The following is a 13,912-nucleotide window of genomic DNA, read 5'->3' as shown; positions in this document are numbered from 1 at the left end:
CCGTACCCCACAATATCCTTGGGACTGCGGTGGGTTTGCATCTGCAGGACACAGGGGCTTTCATACACAAGGAGGGGGGATAAAAGCTTCTGCCCTCCTCAGAGGTTGATGCACTCTGGTACCCTGGAGTCATAGCAGTCTGATTCTGACCTCTTTGTCCCTCTTATTTAAGACACTTGAACTAATTTTCCATTACCTTCTTCAAGTCTCTCCCCCAGCTCTACTACAACCACACAGCATATTCCCCTTTCAGACCTCCTTCTCCAATGCCTCTATGCACAGGCAGGTCCTCATTGCCTTCAACAAGATTGCTCAGCTGCATTTAGTCACCCTGGTGATAAGGATATCTATGCAAACTTTAATATTAAAAACCAGAGGTAAACACTGTCCTCTTGGTTCTAGCAACCTGTCTCATTTCAGTGGCACCTGCTCTTCTGATTTTAAGCAATTTTGCAGAAAGATTGTTGGGGTTTTTTCTCCTTTTTTTTTTTTTTTTATTTTGCTTTTTTGTTTTATACAGGAAACAGACAACAAGAGTAATCCCATACTCCCAGGAAAGGAGCTGTAAAGAAATAAATTACCATCTTGCTAAGTAGCATCAGTGATGGCTTTGCATACAGAGCCAGTTTCCTCAGTTTGGGAGAGTCTTCTGCTGTCTCACACAGCAAAATCCTGACTGCTCTACTGTTCAGTATCACATCCCACTCTATTTCAGATTTATGCTGCTTCATATGTCCCTGAGAGTATTTGTATTTTGAGCTTATATGTCCCTAGATGACTGAGCTTGCATTTTTCAAAGCTGAATCTCATTTGCTTCTCTTGGCTCATACCTCTCTGGATCCTCTAGCATGGTGGGGTGGGAGGTGGGGGATGCTCCTCTTTGCATGTACAAGTGCAGCTTCTTCTAGCATAGCCATCATCTGCATATTTTACAGACAAGGTTGCCCTGCACAGAAATTCTTGTCTGTGCAAACTCAATGCAAAACATAACCAATCCAGACAGGCTACATCCTGCAGTATAATTGCTGTAAAATGGTATTCTATACCTTCTCCCAGTAGCCTGATTATTAGCAATGATCATATTTTCTGCACAAGTTTCAGGTCTTCCAACTCAACATAACCAGGGGAAAAAAAGCAAACACATTCCCGCTTCCTCACCTGTCCACTAATTCCCCAGTACAGAAAAAACACTCCTCGAGGAGTTCACAGCTCATTGTTCAATGCCCAGTTCTGCTCTCAGCTCTGCAATAATTTGCTGTGGACCCTTGGGAAAGGTATTTAATCTTCTTTGCACTTCGTCTTGTCTCTCTTTTTAACAAGGAATACAGTAATCCTAGTATTTCCCTCCAATGAGGTGCAGAGACTGGCATGACAATCGACTACTTTTAGGCACAAAATATATTATTAGGATTCCAAAATCCAAATGACAATTGCCTTTTACAGCAAATTTTACAGCAGAAACACAGACTGTTCTCCCCTCAACTCATGGATTCCCTACCTCCTTTGTCTTTTCTCACAGCTTCCTTCTTCCAGTATCAGTGTCCTTACTCTGTCACATGACACCACATCAGCATTGTCAATGAGTTTCTCTCCTCTGCTGATCTGTCCATCCCTCATCAGCTCACAGATAATCTCTTTTATTCCAGATGTTAGCAGAGGAGCATCTCTTTTTTTCTCCTTGCTCTAAAATAATCTCCTCTTTTGCCATTATTTAAATTGTCATTGTAATGAGTTGCTATACCAAATGCTCTAACATTACAACAGCATCCTTTTAATCAGAATTTATACAGGGTCTCTGCATAGGCACTGAATCACTGACAGCTGTTCAAGTCCATTGACTTAAAGACTGACTATTCACCTTTACATTTGCACCAAAGAAAGACAAACAGTATCCACAATACTGACTGAAATCAGAAATAAAGAAAAAGAAAGGGACCAGACAACAAAGCAGTTGATTTTCCCTTCTGCAGGATGGTCACTGCAGCAGAAGTGATGGTATCACTTAATGACTAATCAGGCATAGACATCAATCACACAAAATGCCTTTTGAGTGACAGTTATTTCTGAGGGAGAACAGGATGCCAAGCAAGTAACTGGTTTGAGAGTGACAGCTGTGTCCTGCCGAGGAAGAGATATCACACAGGCAAGCAGCTCTTGACTGACACACATCTCCTGCAGGACCAAGGATGCCAGCAAACAAGCCATTTGAACTGGCATGTTCACAGGTTCTGGTGGATGGCCCATTTCCCATTTTTTTTCCCTACTCCCCTTCGTAGTCTCTTGCTGTGTATTTTTAATCAATTGTCTCCCTCTACACTGAAAACAAATGAACAAAATTTGTCTGAAGGACTCCCTGCATGGGATCAGTAGAATTTGGGGCAACATGGCCTGTTGGTGTGCTGGCTTGGTCCCCCTGGCACTGTGCAGGCTGAGCAGCAGGTCCAGCTTCCTGTTGCCGTTACCTAAGGCAGAGGAGGAAAATGGCTGGAAAATCTGTTTTCCTCTTCTGCTCCCACTTCTCTTATAACATCCCCATAGTGTAATTATGATAACTAAACTTGGGAAAAGGCCCATAATAACAGTCAAATCATATTTAACTTTCACCAGGTGCATCTCAAATGGTTAATTCTAATTACCTAAATAATTGTGCTCTATCTGGCTTAAGAAAGCTCTTATGTATATAGAAATAATGACAGCCTGCAAGCCTGGCTAGTCAGCAGGTAAGCAGGCAGTGCAATTTTATGCCTCCTGTTGCTTAATATCCCTGTGGTCCTCTGCAGACTCACAGCCAGGTCATAAAACAAACAGTCCTGTCCCTTTGACACTTGACTTATCCCAAAGTGCTGCAAAGTAATAATTATATAGCATTTGGCACACTGACTGTGTATGCGAATTCAGCAACAATTATACTCACAGCAGTAACTCAGCCTGGCATATTCAGATGTGTTTTGCTGAAAGACAGGACTCTCGGGATACAAAAAAGCCTTGAAGAGCACCATGAAATCTTCAACTCCTTCTATAACATCAGTGTCAACCTGCAAGTGGGACTCAGCACCATACCTCTTCTAACACTGCAGCCATGACCTGAGCCTTCACCTCTGTGTAGGGTTGTCAAACCTCACGGGCCTCAAAGATAAGGCTACTAGCCAATGCTTGGTTATGTGACACTGCAAATACTGTAGAGCCCAAGAAGAGTTCAGTCTTTGGAAGCCCTCATCAGACAGGGATAAATCATGGATACTTCCGACTTCTGATGTAAGCAAGGAGTAAATCAATCACATGCACTGGCTGTAAACCATCTGGCAATGAAGACTTCAGCTGTAGCCAGAGGTCTGGGAGAAAATGCCATCCACCCCACCATTCACAGCAGAGTTCAGCCAGTCCCTCACAACAGCACTCCTCCAGTGGCAGCAGGACTGCAGGGACAAATTTGAACAGATGGGTCATCTATATTTCAAGGACTTTGTTGGGGGTTCTGGGTTGCAGGAGACCACAGCTGAGAGACTGGTAATACCACATCTTGAGTGCTGTGTCCAGTTCTGGGCTTCCCAGGACAAGAAAAAGAGGGACATGCTGAAGCACGTCCAGTGAAGGACCACTAAGATAATTAAGGGACTGGAGTATCAGACCTATGAGATAAGGTTGAAAGAGCTGGAGTTGTTTAGCCTTGAGAAAAGAATGCTCAGAGAGGTTGCAGAGTCTCCATCCTTGGAGATACGAAAAACTGACCAGGTACGGCCCTGAGCAACCTACTCTAGTTGACCTTGCTTTGAGCAAGCCTGGCCTGTTAATGCACTGGCAACACTCATCTGCTCATTAGTACACATCACCTCCATAGGATCTGGATATCAATTTCTCTTGCTATGTATTACTGCTGCTCTGAATCTCATCTTCTCTTCATTTTAACTGTCATGGCATCTGGCTATTTGATTGGCTGTCCTGAGATTTTCTTAAGGATCCTACTACCATGGTTTCTGAGCACCTAACCATTTATTGTCTGACCTATGATGTAATCGGCAGAAATCTCCTGCCGTTGCCCTAGCAGCACTGTGATTCCAAACAAATCTGCTCATTTTCTGAACAGTGGTTCTGTAGAACTCATTTTATGGTTCAAATGAAAAGGAAATGATAGAGGTAAAAAAGCAAAATGTGTTAATGCAATATATACAAGTCTCTGGAAACACAGCAGCACCAAACCTGGCAGACAGAAACCCAGCCTCCTGGCCATGAGGCCAACTTGAAAAACCTTGTTATTTATTCGCAAAGTACATTTCTCTAAGCCCACAGGATCTGACAGGGAAAGAAGTGGTGATGATGAATAATGCATTCCGGTTAGTGATACCATCATCTCAACCTTCTACCTGGACAATTCACTCTTCCTTCAGCCTCCACAGGCTGCTCCTGAACCTGCTTGCAGGCTTCAGAGACCCTTTGAGAAATGACTTGATAAGTCACAGAGGGCAGAGCGCATTTTTTCTGTAAAAACTAAAAGGAAAAGAGCCTCCCTATGCTCTACAGAGGTGATGGGGAAGGGAAGAAGGGAAGGGAAGGGAAGGGAAGGGAAGGGAAGGGAAGGGAAGGGAAGGGAAGGGAAGGGAAGGGAAGGGAAGGGAAGGGAAGGGAAGGGAAGGGAAGGGAAGGGAAGGGAAGGGAAGGGAAGGGAAGGGAAGGGAAGGGAAGGGAAGGGAAGGGAAGGGAAGGGAAGGGAAGGGAAGGGAAGGGAAGGGAAGGGAAGGGAAGGGAAGGGAAGGGAAGGGAAGGGAAGGGAAGGGAAGGGAAGGGAAGAAGGGGCAGCTGGAACATTGCTTTGTGGTACAGATAATTGCATACTCCCGTCTACTTGGCGATGCTGATAGGCCCTATGCCACCTACGTACCTGGTTAGATTTGTCCACTGCTGACGATACTCAGATATGAGGAGACACTGGTACAAGATAACAAGTGTTCTGCAGGTTCAGCAGGGTCTGTGCACAAAGCCCCAAGGAGGATCTGGCGGGCCATCAGGTTCGGCAACTGTTTACCAGCAAGTGGCTCCGAGCACTTGCCCAGAGCCGCAAGGGCTCAGTCTCCACGAGACTTCAAGTTCATTACCTTCTGCTTGAAAGACTTGCAAGCTGTGCCCCCTGCCCTCACTGAGCCAGTCCCAGCTTCTGTAGCACATGCCCTAGCAGGCAGCTGGCTGCTTATTCCTGTTTATGAAACACAGTCCCTCCCAAGCCCCTTTGCTCAGTTGCATCTAGCAGCACACAGCATGCCCTTTGGTCCCCCCTCACTCTTCCAAACCAAGCTCATACAGACTGTTGCTACCTCAGGATGCAGACCCAGAAGTCCCTTTCCTGCTGCTAATGATTCCCCCACAGGGGCTATATAGCAGCTAACTGCAGATACGTTCTGTCTTTGAAGATATGCCTGTGCTGCCAATGCAAGCCCCTGACCTGTCCTAGTGGGCCAGCTCAAGGGCAGATCACAAGCACTTGGGGAACTGCAGCCACTCTGCATGTCTAATGCTGGAAAATGCCTAACTCTCCACCAGTGCCCTTCCAGGCACCATTGTCTGGGCGCAGCACCCCTTGCTGAACTCACCTCTTCACCGTGCGGAGCAGGGTAGAGCGCGCCTCATTGTGGAAGGTGATGATGAGGCTGGTAGCTGGCAAGTCCGTGTCATAGCGCACAGAAGTGCACCTGCAACACGGGAGAGCAGAAGCGTAAGCCAAACATCACCCAGTAGCAGCCACTGCAGCATTGTACCTAGAATTTCTAAAGAAGAGAATAACATTCTAAAACCAGAAAAAGCACAGTTGAGCAAGGGAGGCCTCAGCAGCCCCTACACCAAGGTTGGCAGAGCTGAAAAAGAACTGTGCCTGTTGAAAGGCAAAGTTTTGAGGCTGTGATACCTAAACTCACGATGCTGCACGCTGAGGAGGGCACATGGGTTTCATGGGGAACAAAGGTTCAACATCATGGACTCTAGTCCCAGATTCACCTGTGATTCATGTAAAATCTTGTTTATTCATGCATAGGACATGCACATGCTAAGTATGCATGGAGCAGGCGTTGCTGTATAAAGCACTTCAAATCCTTCTGACATTGGGCTTTACAGAAAGGAAAACACTAGCTAGTGCTGTGATCTGCATCAGGGAGTTGCTGAGGTTCAATACACTTCAGCTGGCAATAGAAAGCAATTCTTCCCATCTTCTCATCTGACTTTGCAATATTAGGTACATACATTCATTCTCATACTCAGAACCAAGGATTAACTCAGGATCATCTTGCACCAGGGCTGCTCATACCCCGTGGAGAACAGGGATTCTTGGAGGAGAACAACTCACAGATGTGAATCCTGGATCCAATTCTGGCAGATACTAGGAATGGCAGATTTGGGCTGATCTGCTCCTCCAGAGTGTCCACCTTCTTAACTTCCAGCCAGTGTCAAACAGCAGTCAGTCTGCACTAATTCCCTGCCTGATGAAAAGCCCACACCTGAAATTGTGGCCTAGTGTTTTTAACAACTCAAGGCCAAGCATAGACTGAATCCATCCTCGGAGAGAATACAATTCAGATCTTACAGCCACTACTTTTACTTCCACATTTACTTCCTCTTCTTTTATGGCCATTACTAAACTGTTACTGGTTTTATCACCACATTCAATCCTACTGGTTTATGACTTTTTCATTGCAACATTTTATTAAGGGGACATCAGCTTCTTACAGAAATTTTCAAACATATAAAGAAACCTTGATAAAGACTAAAGTGGAAAACCTGAGACCAGAAAGGAGACATACCACATACCACATTTATTATTGTTTCAAAACAACTCCATGATGTAATGCATATAAAATGTATTAAGGCATCAGGAAGTGGAAAAGCAGCAGACACTGGTGTATGTGTTATTTGGGGAAGTCTTCCCAAGATGTCAGCATTATTACAACATCACAGAGGACAAGGACAAAGTTTGTATTGAAAATTGGCCCTCTCTTTGCTTTGGATTGAAAAAAACAGCTACATGCTAGGTCAGAAAGAGCTTGTAGGATGTGGAGTCAAATATGTCCAGGCTCTGCTTGGGTGCCTGAAGAAGTGGCATGTTAGTGACTTGTTGACCCCCTACTCCTTAAACAGGGAGCCAAGTCCATTTGTGACACAAGGATGGGCCTTCCTCAAACCACAGTCTAACTTGTAACAGCTGAAATAAATCCTCATCCTAAGTTGCCATCCCAGCAACCACTCCTATCTTGTCATAAGACAAGATACTCAAACTCAGCTCCCTCATTCCCAAACTGCCACCTCTGCAAAGGGAAGGAACCTGGAAATAGGTTTATCTGCTCTGATAATACACTGCTTTGGACTCCCCATTGCTGAAGGGAATCCTTACAAAGCTGGGGCTGAAAAGGTCGTACATTTCCAGGGAATCACATATATGTTGTTCTTCAGACTGAAGTGCAGAGATGAGGCTTTTCACAACAAGCATGCTCTGCACGCTACCACAGATCAAAGTAAACAATAATTCACCTTTGCAGTGAGCTGGTTTTAGGCCAGAACACGACAGCAGATTAACAGAAAACAGCAATTCTGCACAGCAGGGAGACTTGTCACTAATGCAGGACATGGCACCGCTGCCTCTGAGTCACTAGGAAGCCAACCACAAGTCCTACGCTGATGAACAGGAGCACAAGGCTTTCATCTCACAAGCAAGGTCCCAACTGCTTGCATTCACAAAGCACCCTGATGGCTGTCAGTGCTGGCAGGCTCACAAAGCTCCATGTCCCCTGACATCCCTTTTACAGTTTCAATCAAGTTAGATGCCTGGTTTCCCATTCCCAGCAGCTGTGAAGCATTGCTTTGCAACTCTAGGTAGAGTGTAGGTTCCAGCCCAGACAGACAAGCATTTCAGACACGGTTAGTTTGCTTCTATTTTTATTGTACTGTAGTAGGCTGTTTTACACTATCCTATCACCATCAAACTTATAGTTTTCAAGGTACAACATTATCTTTTTGTACTCCAGAAACGACAAAACAGTTACCCAAGCACTATTAGCAATTTGAAGATTAGTTTAGTCAGCAGAATAAGTCCACCCCCAGTGAAACAAGGACAGAACAATGAGCACTTTGCAACCCGTGAAATATTCACACATTGGTTTCATCCCCACTCCTGCAGCCTTCATCCAAACCATAATGCTCAGGCTGGAAAGAAGGCACCAAACCAGCTTCAGACAGCCAGGATACAGCAGGTGAGGAACACCAGAGTAAAGCAAGGCTGCAACAATGGCGTACCTTGCAGCCAGGACAGAGGGTTGCTGAGAGAAGCCATGAGTGTGAGGGGAGTTGTGCAAAAAAACCTGTCACATGAGCAATTTGAGCTGCAATGGAGGGGCTGTGCTCAAACAACAAGATGATGCTTGGACCTGAGAGGAGCAATGCTAGAAAAGCAACAAGCTGGGGCTGAATTAGTCAAGGGTTTCTGCACATTTGAGACCTTTCCAGATTAACCATGAAATACAGTGAAGTAACAGATCAACACTGGCGAAGAAAAACCCAAACCTTCCTTTGTTAACATTGCAGAACAATACAGGAGGGCAGTGGACTCCCCACACCAAGCAGCAGCCATGGTTTGGAGCAAGGGCTGCACGGTACCTGTAGTGCCTGGTGTCCCGAATGGGCCGATCGCTGCTGAGTTTGTCGCTCTCTAGCTGATTAAAAGCATGCTGGCGGTAAGGGTCTTCTCCGGCCTTCAGCAGCTTTGAGGACAAGTAAGCCTTTTCATCAAAACCCCTCCGGCTGTTCTTCTCTCCTTGGGGAGCCCTTGTCATCTAGAGCAGAGACAAGCATCAGAGCATCAGGGAGAGCAGCTGACTCATGTTTAGACACAGGTAATCAGTTCAGACACATGTACGCTAAGGCAGGTTGTTTGCCACGCATCTGGAAGTAGCTCAGGTACGGGGGAAGGCAGGACAGGCAAGAGCTTGGAAAGGAGAGCAGGAAACCCTTACAGATATGGCCTTATAATTGCTTTCTCCAAGGAAAATTGCAGGCCTCACTATCCTTACCAACTGAGCTTGGGATGAAAGCTGCTGTTCCTGATAGCACAGGCGGAGCCAAATTCCCTTTAGCACTTGTTACACAGAACGTGCGAGACTGCAGGGATTTGGAAACCCTTCCAGGCAACGTGGGTTTGCAAGCAGCCTCCAGCCAACGTGGCTGAAACACAGTATTTTGAGGAAGAACAGTTTCAGCCTTTCGGTAATCGCTATCACATACAAACACAGAGGCAGCAGATTTAACAGATTCCCTGTTGTGCCTTGCCCAGCTTTGCCCAGTCTCACAAAAGTCCATGATAAAGTTGAAAGCTGCATGTGACTGTACCCAGTCCCATGCAAGAGCTAAAACACCTGAGCCATTCCTCTCCTAATTTTCCTGAAGACCATTCACTAGAGCCACTGGGAGGGAGGACAGGAACAGTTCTAGCCCACGCTGAACTCTTAGAAACAAGTTTTTGGTTGGAAACAACCTAGAAACTGCAAAATATCAGCTTATAAAGCAATTAGGATTGTTTATACTACAAAAGTAGTTTCACAAATTGTCTATAGTAGCCATTTGATAGACTAAATCATGAAGAAGCCATAAAATGCTCCCAGCCTTGTAAACAGAGTGATGGAGCTCCCTAAAACTGCTGGGAAAGGCAGATTCTGGCACATCTGCATCTGAGATCCTTCTGTGTAAAATAGCTTGGATACTCTCTAATACTTGGCTTGATCACATTTCTACCTCTAGTATAAGGCTCCTTTAGGAGTTTTAGAGGGCAAGAGACCAGGGACTGGTCCTCATTTTCACACAGCATTTTGGTTGAGCCATCTTAGTGGCTTGGGAAATAACTCAACAGACACAGCACTACGGCACTACACTTAGAAGAACAAACATCTCTACACCTTTCTCCGAGAATGGCTACCCTGCAGTGCAGAAAGCCCTAGGAGAACCAGACAGTTGGGTAAGATGATGGCAAATGAAATTCAGCATAGACAAGTGCAAGATAATGAACATTAGAAGAAACAAATTGAACTACTCATGCACATTGATGGATTTCAAACGAACCGTGACCACTTGGGTTACAGATCTGAGCATCCCCATAGGCAGCTCAGTGAAAGCCTGCACTAGGTCTGCCGAGATGGGAAATACAGCAAATTGAGTGCACTGCAAATGGGACTGAGAAAACAGAAACCATCATGAACGCTGTTATACGAAATCAGTGAGAGCTCAGCAGCTGTGGCCAGAGCGCCAAGTTTTGTCAAACCAGACTCTGGAAGGAAGCTACTGGAGGATGAAGAGAAATTAAAGGTTAGGACTATTCAATTTGGAGAGAAGATGAATGAAGAGAGAAAAAAAATGAAGGTGGCCCATAACGTTATGCCTAATACAGGTCAGCCTGATGCTCAGATTTCCCTTTTGTACCATATAAGAACAAGGGAAATGTCCTTTTACAGGAAAAATAAAAAAGCGCCGCTATTTTCAACACAAAGAAACTTATTCAACCACTGCACAACCAAGCTCCTGCATATGGATTTACCCTGGTGCAGGACTCCCATAGACATTCCATTCCGCCCCTCCACGCAGCGAGTGCCCTGCCCTGCCCTGCCTTCCCCCCCACCAGGGATGCCGTGTCCCTGCCGCCCCTCGCAGCGCCTGTCGCCACAGCTCCGGCTGGGCATGGTGCTGGGTCAGGGCAATGGCTCTGTTATCTGTATGGCTGCTTTCACAGCCTGCTGCCTACACTCTCCCTTGAAACTGTATTTTCAGTATGAGGAGGAAAATAACTAGTACCTCTAGAAATTGAAATGTTTTCTTCCTTTAATTCACACAAGCTGTTTTGTCAAACTTAGCTTTCATTTCTCTTTTTCCACTTGCCCTAGAACAACACTGATTTATAGCAAAAGCCCGGCTTATCACGCACCTTTAAACATTTTGTGGTCACTCGCTTGCCCTTTACTATTTATCTCTGTCTCCCCAAGGCCTGGAAAAACAACAGGTGGTTTTGGTTTATATTACCATGAGCGTTGTGAAAAAAGCTGGAAGCAGCAACAATTCTTCAGGAGCCATTTTGTCAGGGCACTGCAAAGGCCAGGGGCTGCCCATGGCAGGGCTCAGGGCAGCAGGGCCTGGCAGCCAGGGCCCATCCCACTCTCCAGCCTGGAGCAGGACAGCCCCAGGCATCGGGCATCTCTCTGGGGATGGGCACCATGGTGCTGGCTGGGCAGGGCAGGGCAGTGCTGTGGGGAGCTGCAGATTGGCCCTGCTGCAGCATCGCTGGGGCAGGGGATGATGGCTCCAGGAGTCCTGGGCCATTGGCAGGGTGGAGGGAGCCCCAGGGGGCTGAAATGGGGTCTTGAGCCATGGGCAGGGTCGGGGGGGTGGGGGGTGGCACCGGGGGGGGGCTGAAATGGGGTCCTGGGCCATGACGGGGTTGGGGGAGCCCCGGGGAGTGGGCAAGGACAGGAAGGCCCATTAGTGCCCTCAGGGCCATGACACATTTAAACTTGAACAGCTAGGGGTTATCCCTCTAGATACTATGGTTCTCACATATACATCAAATTTAAAAAGTGGTAAAAGAACACTGGAAATTAATTGTCTGTTAATAACATTTATCATTTTTATCTCAGCCAGTGTCTCTTTGTGCTCTTTTAAAACAGGGAAAAGGGAGGATTGGGGGGATGATAGCTCAGAGGGCCTAGCTTCAGCTTCCTGACAGACAGCTAATCAACAGGTAATCAACAAGTAATCAAACAACTGCTCTGTGAGCACCAAGAAGATAACAAGGTACTAAATAGGAGCCAACTGAGATTTGCAAGAGTGCATCATGTCAGACCAACCTAATTTTCTCCTGTGATGGAGTAATCAGTCTTAAGGGTGTGGAGATGCAGTAGATAGATACATCATGACTTTGGTAAGGTTTTTGATAGGGGCTGATTTGTCATTAGCAAGCCAGAGAAATAATAGTCTAGATGAAACTAATGCAGAATGGGTGAAACTGGTTGGAAAGCCACCATCAGAGCAGAATTAGCAGCTGTTCACTGTCAGAGCAGAGGGGGCCTGTGGTGAGAGCAGGACTTAGGGGTTTGTTCTGGATCCAGCACTATTCGGTATTTTCATAAGCACCTTGGATATTGAGATCTGTAGGAAATCCAGCAAAAGACTCAGACATGTTAGGGAAAAGGATTAGAATTCAAAACTATCTCAACAAATGGAAAAAAAAAAGTCCAAAACCAATAAATACAATTCAATAAGACCTCTACAGTTCATCGGGTCTGTGTTAATACGAAACATGGAAGAAACAGCAAGGTAGCAGCTCCTCAGAAAAGCCCTAGATATTACAGCTCATTACAAGCAAACAACAGCAAAGCCCAATAAAGAGAAGAGAGCAAACACCATCCTGAGGGGAGCCCAGACAGCTACGAACAAGCCTGGCAAAGTGAACATAAAGTTTATCTTTAAGGACTGACTTGCTTTATCAGATTCTTTTCCTGGAATATAGATGTTTGACCACAGGATATTTTTCACTGTTAAGTGAAAACATACTTGACAGGAACAGCACAGGTTCTCTCTGAAATAGTACTCAGTCCCCTGCCAAACCCTGTGAGGAGGGCGGACTAACCTCCACCCCCTCTTTCCTCTCCCTTCACATTAACACCTCTCACTTGAGGAAGAAGTCAATGTAAGCACATATGGGCTTTGGGCATATTAAAGGCAGAGTACGTACAGCTGAGCACAGAGTTAAGACTTTTACCGCATCAACAGGACAGTTCATACTTTTAAGTTCTCTATGCAGCTACACACCCTATATCCCCATGCCTGAGGCTGGAACAACAGGTGGGAGTCATGGGAGCAGAAGAGCCCAGTTCCTTCTGACTGATGCTCTGTGATAGACCAAAAAAATTTGCTAGATGAAAGCAGAAATAAAGATGAATAGGCACTGGAAATGTGAGTGTCTAGACTAGGGATTAGCAAAGCAGTTTGCACAAATTAAGGTTTGTCCCAAACATTGCTGAGACCTCCAACACAATTCGCATACCAACATTTCAGGAAATATTGTAAACCTTCTAATCTCATTTCACCATTTCTCATTTTCACGTACACTTTTCTCTTTCAGTGACAGAATGGACTGAGTTTCTCTTCTGCTGTTGACAGCACATTCTTATTTGTGTTTGACATGATTCAAGAGACCAGAAACTAAGAAGTGAAATTAACTTTGTAAGCAAGAGATTAAGGGAAAGGAATTAATGCCATGCACATCTATGACAACTTGAGAGGCTCATTTCTCGACTAGCACAGTGATATTCCTCTCTAGGCCTGATCTCTTGTAAAATAGCAAGGCTATAATACAGACAGTGCCCCTCACCTCTGTGCATTGTCACTGTCGGCCACCAGACACAGGCACGCCAGCTCCAACGTTGTGCAAACAGCCACTAAAACCAGAGCAGCTGGGGACTTCAGGTCCCAAGATACCTTTTTGTAACAGCAGGCTTGGCCAAATTCAACAAGGATAATCATACTGCAGTGCTCATGAGGAATCACTACTTAACTAGAGTAAGGTATGCAAAACCCTCAAAGGTAAGTGCAGTTAATAATTTCACAGTTACTGTGAAGTTAGTCCAACACCAGTTTTATATGACAGGATGTATACTTTGCAGCTTTTGCATATCTTTCTTACAAGTATTTAGCGCTAGTACAACGACAGCACAACAACTGGAGCAGGGGGCTGCCATGCTTTCCTTTTGTTTTAAGCTCATTTTCATGATTGTGTCAGCACTGTCAAGTCCCAGGGCAGAAAAACATCATTCACAAGCCATCTCCAGAAAGTGTCTTTCCCTGGAAGAACTAACTGACCAGGAAGGTCTACTGATGAATATGGACATGATGCAAGCCAGGC

General features: G+C 45.6%; 1 protein-coding gene across 2 annotated transcripts in view; it reads right to left on the bottom strand.

Moving 5' to 3' along the window:
* Window positions 1-13,912, bottom strand: part of GALNT16 (polypeptide N-acetylgalactosaminyltransferase 16) — a 78,286-nt gene that overhangs the window by 29,267 nt on the left and 35,107 nt on the right. For both annotated transcript variants that reach the window (XM_075754216.1, XM_075754217.1), the window contains exons 2-3: window positions 8,629-8,804; window positions 5,583-5,681 (exon numbers count right to left, since the gene is read on the bottom strand). In XM_075754216.1, coding sequence (XP_075610331.1) covers window positions 5,583-5,681; window positions 8,629-8,804 — 275 coding nt within the window. The remainder of the gene's footprint in view (window positions 1-5,582; window positions 5,682-8,628; window positions 8,805-13,912) is intronic.

Source organism: Balearica regulorum, chromosome 5, assembly GCF_011004875.1.
Source record: "Balearica regulorum gibbericeps isolate bBalReg1 chromosome 5, bBalReg1.pri, whole genome shotgun sequence".
NCBI lineage: Eukaryota > Metazoa > Chordata > Aves > Gruiformes > Gruidae > Balearica > Balearica regulorum.
This window is presented reverse-complemented; position numbering and strand designations above follow the sequence as displayed.